This window comes from Cicer arietinum, chromosome 6 (genome assembly GCF_000331145.2).
Source record: "Cicer arietinum cultivar CDC Frontier isolate Library 1 chromosome 6, Cicar.CDCFrontier_v2.0, whole genome shotgun sequence".
Lineage (NCBI taxonomy): Eukaryota > Viridiplantae > Streptophyta > Magnoliopsida > Fabales > Fabaceae > Cicer > Cicer arietinum.
The window spans coordinates 50,478,364-50,491,953 of record NC_021165.2 but is presented as its reverse complement, the minus strand read 5'-3'; the positions used below and the strand labels follow the sequence as shown (position 1 = coordinate 50,491,953).

Below are 13,590 nucleotides of genomic sequence, written 5' to 3'. Positions count from 1 at the left end.
TGTCAGATTCTAAGATCCGGTAGGTAGTTTTTTAAAAATTCATACTATCGAATTCACACATCTGATAGGTGTTAATGCAGTCCAGAATAAGCTATTTTATGCATATTTGAGTTTTAATTTGTGTTAAATATTTTTTTGTTAGTTATGGTTAAACTTGAAGCTAAATCTAAACATTTGTCGACACCGGATTTGAAACCTGAGTCGGTAGCTGAACCAAAATCTAGGCCTATGACTATACCAAAACTTTAGCCTACAACTAAAGAAATACTAGAGTGTGTACTTGACTTGAAATCAAAGGAAACAACTGATTTGAAACTGAATATTGCAGAGCCAATGGTTATTGATATTGATGTTCGGATAAACATTATTAATGATGATAAATATAGTTGTCGAGATGATTTGATTGGTTGGGTTCGCCGTCAGGCAGCTAGCTAAGTTAGGATTTTTAGTGGTAACTACAAAATCTTATCATCGTTTTGATAGAAGCAAACAATTTTTAGTATTGAGTTGCAAAAGGGATGGTGTGTATAAAGAAACCAATTAATAAGTTGAAACGCAAAGACACATGATCTAGGAAATGTGAATGTCCATTCAGGTTACGTGTTTATTTCCTGGCAACCAAATAATGGAATCTTAATGTTGTGTCTAGATCACACAACCATGAGATGGATAAAAAAATTAGAAGGTCCATTGGCTGCTAGTCGTTTAAATGAAGAAGAGAATGAACTAATTGGTGAGATAACAAGGAACATGGTCCCACCAAAAAATAGTCTAACGACTTTGAAAGATAAAAGACATGAAAGTGTGACTACAATGAAACAAATAATAATGAGTGTCAAAGATACAAGAAGACTATAAGGGATTCGATATCATAAATGAAATATCTATTTGAAATGCTTGAATGATCACAAATATGTATACAAATATTTAACAATTGATAAGTCTGAAACTAAAATTCAGGATATTTTTTGGGCTCATCTGGAATCAGTCAAGTTGTTTAACACTTTCTCTATTGTGTTGCTGATGGATTCAACTTATAAAACAAATAAGTATGAAATGTCATTGTTTGAGATCGTTGGTGTGATTTCAACAGATATGACATATTCAATTGGGTTTGCTTTTCTCAAGTTTGAAAAGGAGGATAATTTTACTTGGGTCCTACAGATGTGTCGTAATTTTTTGAAGTCTGAAGATAAGAAGATTCCCAAGGTAATTGTGACTGACGGAGATACCGCATTAATGAATTTTGTTGCAAAGATTTTTCCAATCAGTACTGCTTTACTATGTTGATATCATATTTTAAAAATGTAAGAGTTAGATGCAAGTTAGATGTGAGGGTAAAAGATACGAAACTTGTAGATGCAAATGCTAAACAGGTCAAACCGACAGAATTATAGAACACTATAATGAGAGTTTGGGACGTTGTAGTGGAATCTCCTTCAAAGGGTGCACATGTTGGTGTCGCTGTCAAGTTCAAAAAGGTGTGTGAAAAATTTATAAAATTCCTCAGATATATCGATAGCACCATATTGGATGTGGTGAAGAAGAAAGTTGTAAGAGCATGGACATACCACATGTTGCACTTTGGCAAGACAACCACAAACATAGTTGAATATGCTCACGGTAAGTTGAAAAGGTATTTATTGGATAGTAAAGGTGATTTGGTGAAGAGTTGGGAAACGATGAACAATATGATGCAAACACATTTCATTGATATACAAGCCTAGATTTTGTATTCGAAATTGGTGTTTAAAATTTCAAGAGATGGAGTAAATTGTATTCATTGCGAAGAAACACGAGCCAAAGAATGTGGTATGGACATACAAAATGTGGTTGTGTAATTAGAAAAACTTATGGTTTGCCAAGTGCTTGTGTCATTCCTAAGAAAGTGTTGTCATAAAAGAAGAAGGTGTTTTAGATGTTTCTATTTTAACAGAGTTGAAAGTGACTTAGGTACATTTTAATTAGTTAAATTAAATAATTGGTAATTAAGTTGATTCATGTGAACGGTTTGACAAAGAAGATTACGATATGAAACTATTTATCAAGGAGCAAATTTGTGAAATAGTTTTCCCAGAATCGACGTCGTTGAATCCACCTAGTGATAAGGTGAAAAACAATGACACATCAAATAAGGTTAGATGTACGCCAACATATGGGTCAACTAAACATTCTTCATTTTGGGAGCATGCTAGCTTTTGAATCAAAGTTATCATGCCCAAGAAAAAAGTGTGAATCAGGAAATAAATAATAATTTATAATTATATTTATCAGCTTTCCTAAAATTAGTTAGACAAATCAGGATTTGATTTGATCCTCTTAATTTGTAATTATTAGATATAAATGTTGTAACGATTATTTATACCGAGAAATATCAAAGCAAAAAGGGCATCAAACCCAAATTTGTGACATGGTATCAGCAGGTTCGATCAAACTTGTGAGTTCTTAGTTAATCTTGGCTTTATTTAGCGACACCCACTAAGTCGCTCTTGAAATCGTTCCTTCCGTTCTTGGTCCTTGCTTATTTCGCGAATACGTTGTGAACTCTCAACCATAGCTGCCTGTTGACTCTTGGTTTCATCTTCGCGATTCGTTATTGTCTTTCACAATTATTCGGTGTTGAGATTGTGCTTCTGAATTGTTTATCGCTGTTGTTGGATCGTCATTCTGGTTTGTTGATCATCATTCTTGTTGTTATTGCTTATCGCTGCTGTTGCTAACTTCCTTGATGGTCATTCTTTGTGGTTGTAGTCGTTCTCGTGCCTTGGGTAATTCTTTTTGGCTTACGACTTTCTTTTTGCTTATTGCCTGATTTAATTCCACCTTTCTTTTTGCTTGCCTAAGGCTGTGATTTTTTTTTCTTCTGCACATTAACCAAAAAAAAAAATCTACAAATATATATTTTTTTTGTGCACGTGCAAACTCACGGCTTCTGAAAAAGAAAGAGACAACTTTTGTGTCCGTTTTACTGGCAAGAATTACGCTGCTTGGGAATTTCAATTCAAAATGTATGTTAAATGAAAAGGATTATGGAGTCACCTGAAGGTAAAAAAATAAGATCTCAATCCAAGATTGATCTTGGCCGTGATGAAGATCGATCTTGGTTTTGTTGAAACAACAATATCAATCTTGGTTTGCTTTAAAAACAGTAAAATCAATTTTATCAAAATATGATTTGATTGTAATGCATAAAATAAATAGAGATAGAGATAGAGAGATCACACAAGGATATATCCTGGTTCACCCAACCCGGGTTACGTCCAGTCCTCACAACCGTGAGATTTTTCACTAAATGTTCAAACCAAGATCGTTCTTGGTTTTCATGGATCAATCTTGATCCTTACACAATTCCTACCCTTCTACCTAGAAAGGATTTCTTCAGTTCTACCTTACTATTTTGGAAAGGCTTTAACAAGTTACCTTTCAAAACATGAAAGGATTTTTACAATTTACTCAAGATTTGACAAAACAACCTTGAGTTACAAAGTGATGGATTTGAGACTATTTAGAATCTTGATATTTACTCAACTCTTGTTTGAGAAATATATTTTGTAAATAGACCTCAGTTGTAAATGATTACAACACAAAGATTAAAACAAAACAGCAAACTATAAGAAAGGTTTTGAGACACTTGAGTATGATCGAAAATATTGATCTTTTGCTTGGTGCTGATTGTTGTGTTTTGTTCTTCAACTTGCAGCTGCATTTATAGACTCCAAGAAGGCTTATGACAGCTCATGTGACTGTTGGAAAGGAACCAGCTGTCATAAAAGAGTTGTTGGATAAATTCTGCCAAAAGCAAGATTGATGAGCTGCATCAGAAGATCGATCCAAGATTGATCTTCTGGTTTGTGATGAACTAGCCTTGTACTTCTGTGATTTGTGTCAGTATGTCAGCCTTGAGTACATGCTTTTCTGTTATGTGCACAGGCTTTATAATAGTTCAAATCAGTAGTGTACTTTGCTACTTGTAGTCTTGTACTTGCATTTGCTTTTCAAGAAGAATGATCTTTGTAATATGCCTTTATTGAAGCATGCCTTTGATTCTTCAAATTCTGGAATATATATGACTTGGATGGATCTTTTGTTGATTATATGAGAGTATAGGATGAAAATTATTTCCAGGATTGATGTTTGTTTTCCAGAACTGCTTCAAGATCAATCTGCGTTTTCCAGAACTGCTTCAAGATCAATCTGCGTTTTCCAGAACTGCTTCAAGATCAATCTGCGTTTTCCAGAACTGCTTCAAGATCAATCTGCGTTTTCCAGAACTGCTTCAAGATCAATCTGCGTTTTCCAGAACTGCTTCAAGATCAATCTGCGTTTTCCAGAACTGCTTCAAGATCAATCTGCGTTTTCCAGAACTGCTTTCTTTGATCTGATTTGTGATGTTTGATACCTATCTTGTTTTAACACACTCAAATGCACATGTTAAATATCAAAACACTTAGAATCATAATTAGAATTCTTAATTAACTTTTTGTTTGTTTTCATCAAAACATTAAATTGAGATTTTGTCTCAACAATCTCCCCCTTTTTGATGATGACAAACATGTTAATTTAGATTTTAATTTTGATTCTAATTTTAATCATAGAGAGCTTTAAAAGCTCCCCCTCAGAATATGCTTCAGATTTTTGAACCAACATAAAATCTAAACATAAAATCTAAAATAATTCTCCCCCTTTGTCAACACAAAAAGGTTTGGATTTTACAAAGGAAATGTATACTACACATTGAAAACAATGAGTAGACTCCAGTTTTAAGATGAAAAACTCCCCCTGAATTTTAAAGAATTAATATCCCCCTTAAAAAAAAATCAGAATACAAGGAAAATGCCATTATGCTCTTTGTTATCTTTTACAAGAGACAACATTTTAATTTTGAACATGATAATAAGCGCAGTACAATAGCATGACTTCTGAAAAAGAAAGAGACAACTTTTGTGTCCGTTTTACTGGCAAGAATTACGCTGCTTGGGAATTTCAATTCAAAATGTATGTTAAAGGAAAAGGATTATGGAGTCACCTTGATGGGGTTTCGAAGGCACCGATAGAGAAAACTGCCTTAGATGCGTGGGAAATCAAAGATGCTCAGATTATTTCTTGGATTCTCAATACTATTGATCCTCATATGATCAATAATTTGCGCTCTTTTTCAACTGCTCAAGAAATGTGGAACTATTTGAAGCGTATCTACAACCAAGACAATACGGCCAAACGTTTTCATTTGGAGCTAGAGTTAGCCAACTACAAACAAGGTAATTTGTCAATTCAAGAATATTATTCTGAATTTTTGAATTTATGGACAGAACACTCTGCTATTCTATTTGCTGCGGTTCCCAAGACTTCTCTCGCGGATGTCCAAGCTGTGTACGACACTAGCAAGCGGGATCAATTTCTCATGAAACTTCGTCCAGAATTTGAGGTTGTTAGAGGTGCTTTGTTGAACAGAAATCCTGTTCCTTCTTTGGATACATGTGTTGGTGAACTTCTCCGAGAGGAACAACGTCTCTTTACTCAAGGAACCATGTCTCATGATGTTGTCACTTCTGAACCTGTTGCATATGCTGCTCAAAGCCGAGGTAAAGGTCGTGATATGCGACAAGTCCAATGTTTCTCGTGTAAACAGTTTGGACATGTCGCTCGTAGTTGTAATATGAAATTTTGTAATTATTGCAAGAAGCACGGTCATATTATCTCTGATTGTCCCACGCGCCCTCCACGACCAACACAACATTATGTGCAGGGATTCCATGCCACTAAGAGCTCTGCAATTGGTCCTTCCATTCCTAGTGCCTCTAATGGTGGTGCTCTACAGCCCGAAATGATTCAACAAATGGTACTTTCTGCTCTTTCCAATCCATGGTTTCTTGATTCTAGTGCATCCAATCACATGACGGGTTCTTCTAAATTCTTGCACAATTTACATTCTTGTCATGGTAATCAGAAAATTCAAATTGCTGATGGTAATACTATTTCTATCACTAATGTTGGTGATGTCAACTTTCATTTTCGGGATGTGCTTGTATCACCTGGACTTGCTTCCAATTTATTGTCTGTTGGACAATTGGTGGACAACAATTGTAATGTTAATTTTTCTCGTGATGGTTGTCTTGTGCAGGAGCAGGTGTCAGGGAAGGTGATCGCGAAGGGGCCTAAAGTGGGAAGATTGTTTCCACTTCAATTTATTTTCAATCATTTATCTCTTGCTTGTAGTAGTGTTTTGAATTCTTATGAGGATTGCCATTGAAAATTGGGTAATCCAAACTCTACTGTTTTGTCTCATTTAGTTAAAACTGGTTTATTGGGAAATAAAAATGTTGTTTCTAATGCCTATGTCCCATGTTCTGTTTGCAAATTGGCTAAAAGTAAAACACTTTCTTTTCCGTCTGGTGCTCATCGTGCTTCCACGTGTTTTGAGAGGATTCATAGTGATGTATGGGGACTGTCTCCTGTAACTTCTCATGCTCACTATAAATATTTTGTCACATTTATTGATGATTACAGTCGTTTTACTTGGATATATTTTCTTCGGTTCAAATCTGAAGTGTTTTCTATGTTTAAGAAATTTCTAACATATGTTGAAACTCAATTTCAAACAAGTCTTAAAATTTTTCGCTCTGACTCTGGTGGTGAGTATATGTCTCATGAGTTTCAGGAGTATCTTCAGCAAAAAGGTATTTTGTCTCAACGATCATGTCCAAATACCCCCCAACAAAATAGAATGGTAGAACGTAAGAATCGTCATTTGCTTGATGTAACGCGCACCTTACTTCTTCAAGCTTCTGTACCATCTCGATTTTGGGTGGAGGCTCTTTCCACAGCTGTCTTCCTGATCAATCGTCTTCCTTCTACAGTTATTGATCTTGACTCCCCTTTTTTTCGTCTTTTTAAAATTCAGCCTGATTATAGTGATTTACATACTTTTGGATGTGTGTGTTTTGTTCACCTACCTCCATTTGAAAGACATAAACTTGGAGCGCAATCTGCTCAATGCGCATTTATGGGGTATAGTAACTCTCATAAGGGTTTTGTGTGCTATGATGTTTCTAACCAGCGCTTTCGCATTTCTAGGAATGTAACATTTTTTGATAATCAATTTATGTTTCACTGTCTTTCTCATGCCATGAATGATATTGCTATTCTTCCCAATTTTTCTACTATGCCTCAATCTATAGAACATTTTAAACCAGGAAATGTATATGTTAGAAAACACAAACAACAGGTTATAACCCCCTTCTCGACCCTAATCTGCCACCTAATCCTGTTGCGGTTGCACCACGACGTTCTAGCAGAGCGTCTCACGCACCCGATAGATATTCACCAGACAGGTATAATTCCTCACATGCTTCTTTTTCTGCATCTCTCTCTAGCATATCTATTCCTACTTTTTACTCACAGGCTGTTAAAGATGTGCGCTGGATAAAAGCAATGAATGAGGAACTTCAGGCTCTTCAAGAGAATTTCACATGAGATATTATCTCTTGTCCTCCTCATATCAAACCCATAGGTTGTAAATGGGTGTATTCTATTAAATTGAATTATGATGGGTCCTTGAATCGGTACAAGGATCGATTGGTTGCCTTAGGAAATAAACAAGAATATAGAATTGATTATGATGAAACATTTGCTCCGGTAGCCAAAATGACAATTGTTCGCATTGTACTCTCTATAGTTGCTTCTAATGGGTGGACTCTTTATCAAATGGATGTGAAGAATGCATTTCTTTACGGTGATCTCACTGAAGATATTTATATGACTCCTCCTCAAGGTCTATTTTCTTCATCTCATGGTGTGTGCAAGCTCAAACGCTCTTTATATGGTTTGAAACAAGCACCTAGAGCATGGTATGAGAAATTTCGTTCCACTTTACTTAGTTTCTCCTTCATTCAGAGTCAACATGACTCCTCTTTATTTATTCATCGCACATCTACAGGCATTGTTCTACTCCTCCTTTATGTTGATGATATGGTTATTACTGGATCTGACCAGACATCTATCCAAGAACTTAAACATCAATTGCAAACTGGATTTCATATGAAAGATCTTGGAAACTTGCAGTATTTCCTTGGCCTTGAGGTTCATTCTACCTCAAAGGGTATATTTCTTCATCAACATAAGTATGCAATGGACCTTATTTCTATGGCGGGCCTACAATCAACTAATCCAGTAGATACTCCTCTTGAGGTTAATGTGAAATATCACCGCGATGAGGGTGATCTATTGTCGGATCCCTTATTGTATCGACAACTTGTGGGTAGTCTTAATTATTTGACAATTACTCGCCCTGACATATCATTTGCTGTTCAACAAGTAAGTCACTTCATGCACTCTCCTCGCCACATTCACTTGGCAGCAGTTCGTCGCATAATTCACTATTTGCTAGGTACCTCTCAACGAGGTCTCTTCTTTCCCATTGGCACAGTTCCCAAATTGATTGCCTATAGTGATGCTGATTGGGCAGGGTGTCCCGACACTCGGCGATCAGTCACCGGTTGGTGCATGTTTCTTAGTTCTTCACTGATATCATGGAAAAGTAAGAAACAAACAAGAGTCTTTAAATCCTCTACAGAATCAGAGTGTCATGCTACGTTTACTGCTTGTTCTGAGATAATTTGGCTTTGTGGTCTTTTAGCTGAACTTGGATTCCCTCAAACAGAGCCGACGTCTCCCTATGGCGACAATACAAGTGCTATTCAAATTTTTGCAAATCCTGTTTTTCATGAGCGCACCAAACATATTGAAGTAGATTGTCACTCTATCCGTGAGGCCTATGATAATCAGATTATATACATCCCTCACATCAATACTCAGTTTCAAGTTGCAGACATTCTTACCAAAGTTGTTCCTCGCCCGCGCCATCAGTTTCTAGTTAGCAAATTGATGCTTCTTGACCAGCCGCATCAATTTGAGGGGGGATGTGAATCAGGAAATAAATAATAATTTATAATTATATTTATCAGCTTTCCTAAAATAAGTTAGACAAATCAGGATTTGATTTGATCCTCTTAATTTGTAATTATTAGATATAAATGTTGTAACGATTATTTATACCGAGAAATATCAAAGTAAAAAGGGCATCAAACCCTAATTCGTGACAAAAAGAACGCACGTATTGGGAATCCATCATGCCCAAAAAATTCCTTTTATTGATCAAGAAGGAAGAACACACGTATTTGGAATCCATCTGAATCAAAGTTATCATGCCCAAAAAATTCCCTTTATTGTCATACACCTCTTTTTATACATTCATATATTGACAAAATTGATGATGTTGCTGGTAATGAGAATTGTTGATTTTAGGTTGTTGTTGCACATCTTGGTAAGGGTGAGGAGAATCATGCAATTTTCTGACATGATCTCATTAGAGATATAAATAAGCACAAGTCAAATTATATCAAATTGTATTCGTCAGATAAACGATTAAATGTTATCAAAGATGCTCTGTAGCTTAGAAAAATTTATAAGACACCTACAAAAAAAGTGGATGTCGATTCCAAAAATGGGACATCTTGTTGCACCTCAATACAATAGAGTTGTAATTGAATTGACGAGATTTCAAGATGGAGTTTCTGAAACCTTTCTCCCACTACGAGGTATTCCACCTCCAAATCCAACTTCACTTATTTTGGGCATTGGATGGATCAACCAAAATTATTTTGTCCATGTATACTTGAAAGACAGTTGTCTAATACCTCAAACATCTATAGAATGGAGAGTGCACCACAAACTAGAATCAAAATAATCATTAGAGAATTCATGAAAATTAAAAATGTTAAACACTGAAAAAAATCAAACGTTGACAACCTGATTGAAGTGACAAATGAAGATGATGTTGTAGACCTTAGAATAGATTAGTTAATATATATATATATATATAAAGACCATTTAAACCACGTTATTAAATGTATATGTATTTTTTAATGATGTTTAGACCAAATTCTGCATATATATTGTTTATGTCGTTTGTTGCATATTGCATATTATTGTTTTTGGTTCTGTATATTGCAGTTTTTGTAATTTTCTGTCAAATACACTACCAAATTCTAGAACTTGGTAGTGTACTTTTACGTAAAATAACTATTAGATGTGTGAATTAAATAGTATACTGAGGTTTTTTTTGTCCAAGTGAAAATATACTACCGGATCTATTAGTTTATTTAAGAAAAATTTAATTACCAAATATGTGAATCCGGTAGGTAATGACAGCTTTTTTTCTCCAAAAGAAAATACAATTTTAAACAATTTGTATCCTTGATGTTTAACTCTAATTGGCATGGTCAATATTACATGTAACTTATATAAATACAGGTCTTTTGGATCACCACGAGTCTGAAACTTCTTTTTTGTTATTATAATTTCAGTCATAGTTCAAGAAAAAAATTGAAGTTTATTTCGAGCATTTGAAATCTCCAATAACTAACTTAGATTTGACTTTCTAAAATAAAAAATTAATAAAGCGAAAATAATTTATATTATAACCATACATGATTAATCATACTTATACACAAAATAATAACCACATTTGATAATCAATGATTAAACATTAATTACTTTATTTTTTAAAATAAATTACTCGCTTTAGAGGAGATCCATCCTTAAAATTTATAATAAACAATTGATTGTGGGCGAATATATATATATATATATATATAAGTGGGTGAAATTTATTTTGGATAAAAAATAGGGCATACTTAAAAAATGTATGGGTAAAATACTCCAAAATTTAATATCCTCACCAAAATTTTCGTTAAGTAATGTCTTTCCTCCAAATATTTGGTACAAACTTTATAACTACGAAAAATTTCCTCTTTACATTTTCCGGTGGTTTTATTTATTTACCGGAAATTTCAATACACCAAAATTTCGATAGATTATTTATACCATCTGAAATTTTATGCCTTGAAATTTTCGGGATACTAGAAATTTTAAAAATTAAAATTTTCGGGAGTTAATTTTACTATACTAGAAATTTCAAAATTTAAAATTTTCAATACCTATTATTGTTATTATTATTATTATTTGTTGGATTTTTTTAACTTATTTTTTTATTTTTAAATTTCTTTTTCAAGTAGGGATGAAAAAAAAATCATTATATATGAATTTGACTGAAACATTCACAACTGATCAAATTTTTGAGTCACGAGAAGCTGTCATATTATGGACAAAAGAGGTTGGCCGACAGAATCGAATAATTGTTATCATTACTTGTTCTAACATAAAGACCGAAAAGAGATGAAGGAAGTCAAAATTAATTCTTGATTGTGATAGAGGTGAAAAATGTAAGTCAAATAAAAGTATCTCAAAGACTTCAACTAAAAGGTGGTTATCTATTTAAACTTAGATCCAGACCACTGAAAAATGATGAGGGATGAATTATTAATTTAATGTATAGACTTCACAACTATGAGTTAGTGGTTACTTTTGAGAATAATGCATTTGTGGAACGCTTTAAAGAAAAAGATAAAAAATATGTTGACGAGTTGACAAAATATCACGTTGCATATCATGTTGCTCAAACTCAAGCTGAATATTATAATCCTTCGATTATTGCATCTCTTCATTCTTCTTTCAACGTTAATTTTTCTATTAGATTGTGTAGAAGATCAAACTTGAGAATGTTCAACGGTGTTTCTCGCACCTCTAATCCCGGCTGAAAATAAATTAAATATAAAGCAAATATAAATAAAATTTTTTTTAAATAAAAAGCTAAAATTGCACCAGATTTCAGAAAGAAATGAAATTTCCAAAGGTTCTACCAAAAATTTAAAATTTTCGCTAGAATAAAATTAACTACAAAAACTTTTAAATTAAATTAAACACAAAATAAATGTAAGAAAATATTTTAAAAATTAACAGACAATACCAAAAATTTCATGAAGGAATTAAATTTTTGAAATTTCCACAGAAAATTTTAAATTTTCAGTTGAAACTCTTGAAAATTTCAAAAAAAAAATTCTGATTTTAAAAAATAACTACCTGAAATTTCGGATAAAAGATTTTCTAAAATAAAAATTTACTTGTTTCAAAAAATTCAAATTATAAATAACACCAAATATTTTTTTTGTTTTTATTATAAAGTTAAGAATATTTTAATAAATTTAAACATAAAAAATTTAAATGAAAGATACAAAATCTAACTTTCCAAAACATAATACACCATTAGACTTGTGAAGGTAGTACACATTATCCCGTCATATAATGAAATAATTTTTGTTTCTTCAATTTGGGCATCTTTAGAATAACTCAAAAAATTCATTTTAAATTTTAATGCAAAATACACATGGAAATTATCTACAATTTGACGACAAGCAACATGTTCAGCGTCCATAATTTTCAACGTGTACCCAATTGGACAGATCTGAATTGCCTACTGTGACCTGAATCGCCTACTGTAGCAAACTCAGTCTGATGCAATAGGTTATAAATGATCTCGACTGTCGATTTAAATCGGACGGTCCCAACCGTTACAGCATCATGCTGTAATAGCATGATATCCAAATCCCAATTAGACACTTCACATTATCTTTGGGTGAGAGCAAAATATTATAATATAAAAGAAACAAGGTGAAGGGGAAGCCTGCAAAACTGTAAAAGCAATCCAAAATTATATAATTTTCAAATATATGAATTATTGGGAATGAGTAATGCTAGTCCTTGAGAATTTGAAAGTCTCTCAATGCTTTTGGGGAAGAGGGGTGTTGGACTCTACAATACAGATGCAAAATTTATGCTTCCTGCCTATATACCATAAATCTTGATTTCATAACTTAATATGGCTCCAAAAACTGTATGCATTTAGAATAGACTTTTTTTTATTCTTTCTCCTGTTTCCTGTTTCTTGTTCTTTCCCATCTATGCTATCATCATATTATAAAGAAAGATTTACAATTAAACCCACTCTATATGTGCTTCATATACCACAAATGTAAGAGCAAACTTCAATCAAGTGAAAATCCGGCGACAATAAACGAATAGGAGCATTGTCTATCCATCTGTTTTACAAAGTCAAATCCAGAACGAGAATCGCTGACTCGATAATGTATCATCATTTCTCCTCAAAGTCAACATCAATAATGTTAGGGTCTGACTTAGATGTTGAGTTATTTCTACCACCTCTTGTAAAGAAATCTCCTTTACCTTTAGGTTGCCACACAATGTTGCCACAGCTTGAACATCGAACTATTTGATTTTTGTAACCTGCAAACTGCGTCTTGCAAGCTGGACAAGAGCCCTGTTCAATTACAAAAGTAGCATACTTTGAGCTAATTTCAAAACATACATGGACTAAAACACAACTTAACTACACATTCAACTATCATAAAAACCATCCCTGATATTCTGATCCAATGAAATTATTATGTGCCAGTTAGCTTGGACTTGAGTTAAAGGAAGCTTCAAATCCAGCGAATATCAGTTTCACACAATGGGTATGTGTTAGTAGGCCTCCAATTATGAAGAATTATAATGTGAGGCTGATACCCAATAAAGATGGGCCAGCCTAGTTAGCACGTGTAAATGGTATTGTAACTAAATAAATAGAATAGGTAAGTAAAAAAAATAGAATAGGAGAGGGGAGGGGAGGGAAAG

General features: G+C 33.6%; 1 protein-coding gene across 1 annotated transcript in view; it reads right to left on the bottom strand.

Moving 5' to 3' along the window:
* Window positions 1-12,589: 12,589 nt before the first annotated feature.
* Window positions 12,590-13,590, bottom strand: part of LOC101510177 (uncharacterized) — a 4,801-nt gene continuing 3,800 nt past the window's right edge. The window contains exon 4 of the mRNA XM_004506318.3: window positions 12,590-13,234. Within this exon, the coding sequence (XP_004506375.1) occupies window positions 13,049-13,234 (186 nt within the window). The 3' untranslated portion in view covers window positions 12,590-13,048. The remainder of the gene's footprint in view (window positions 13,235-13,590) is intronic.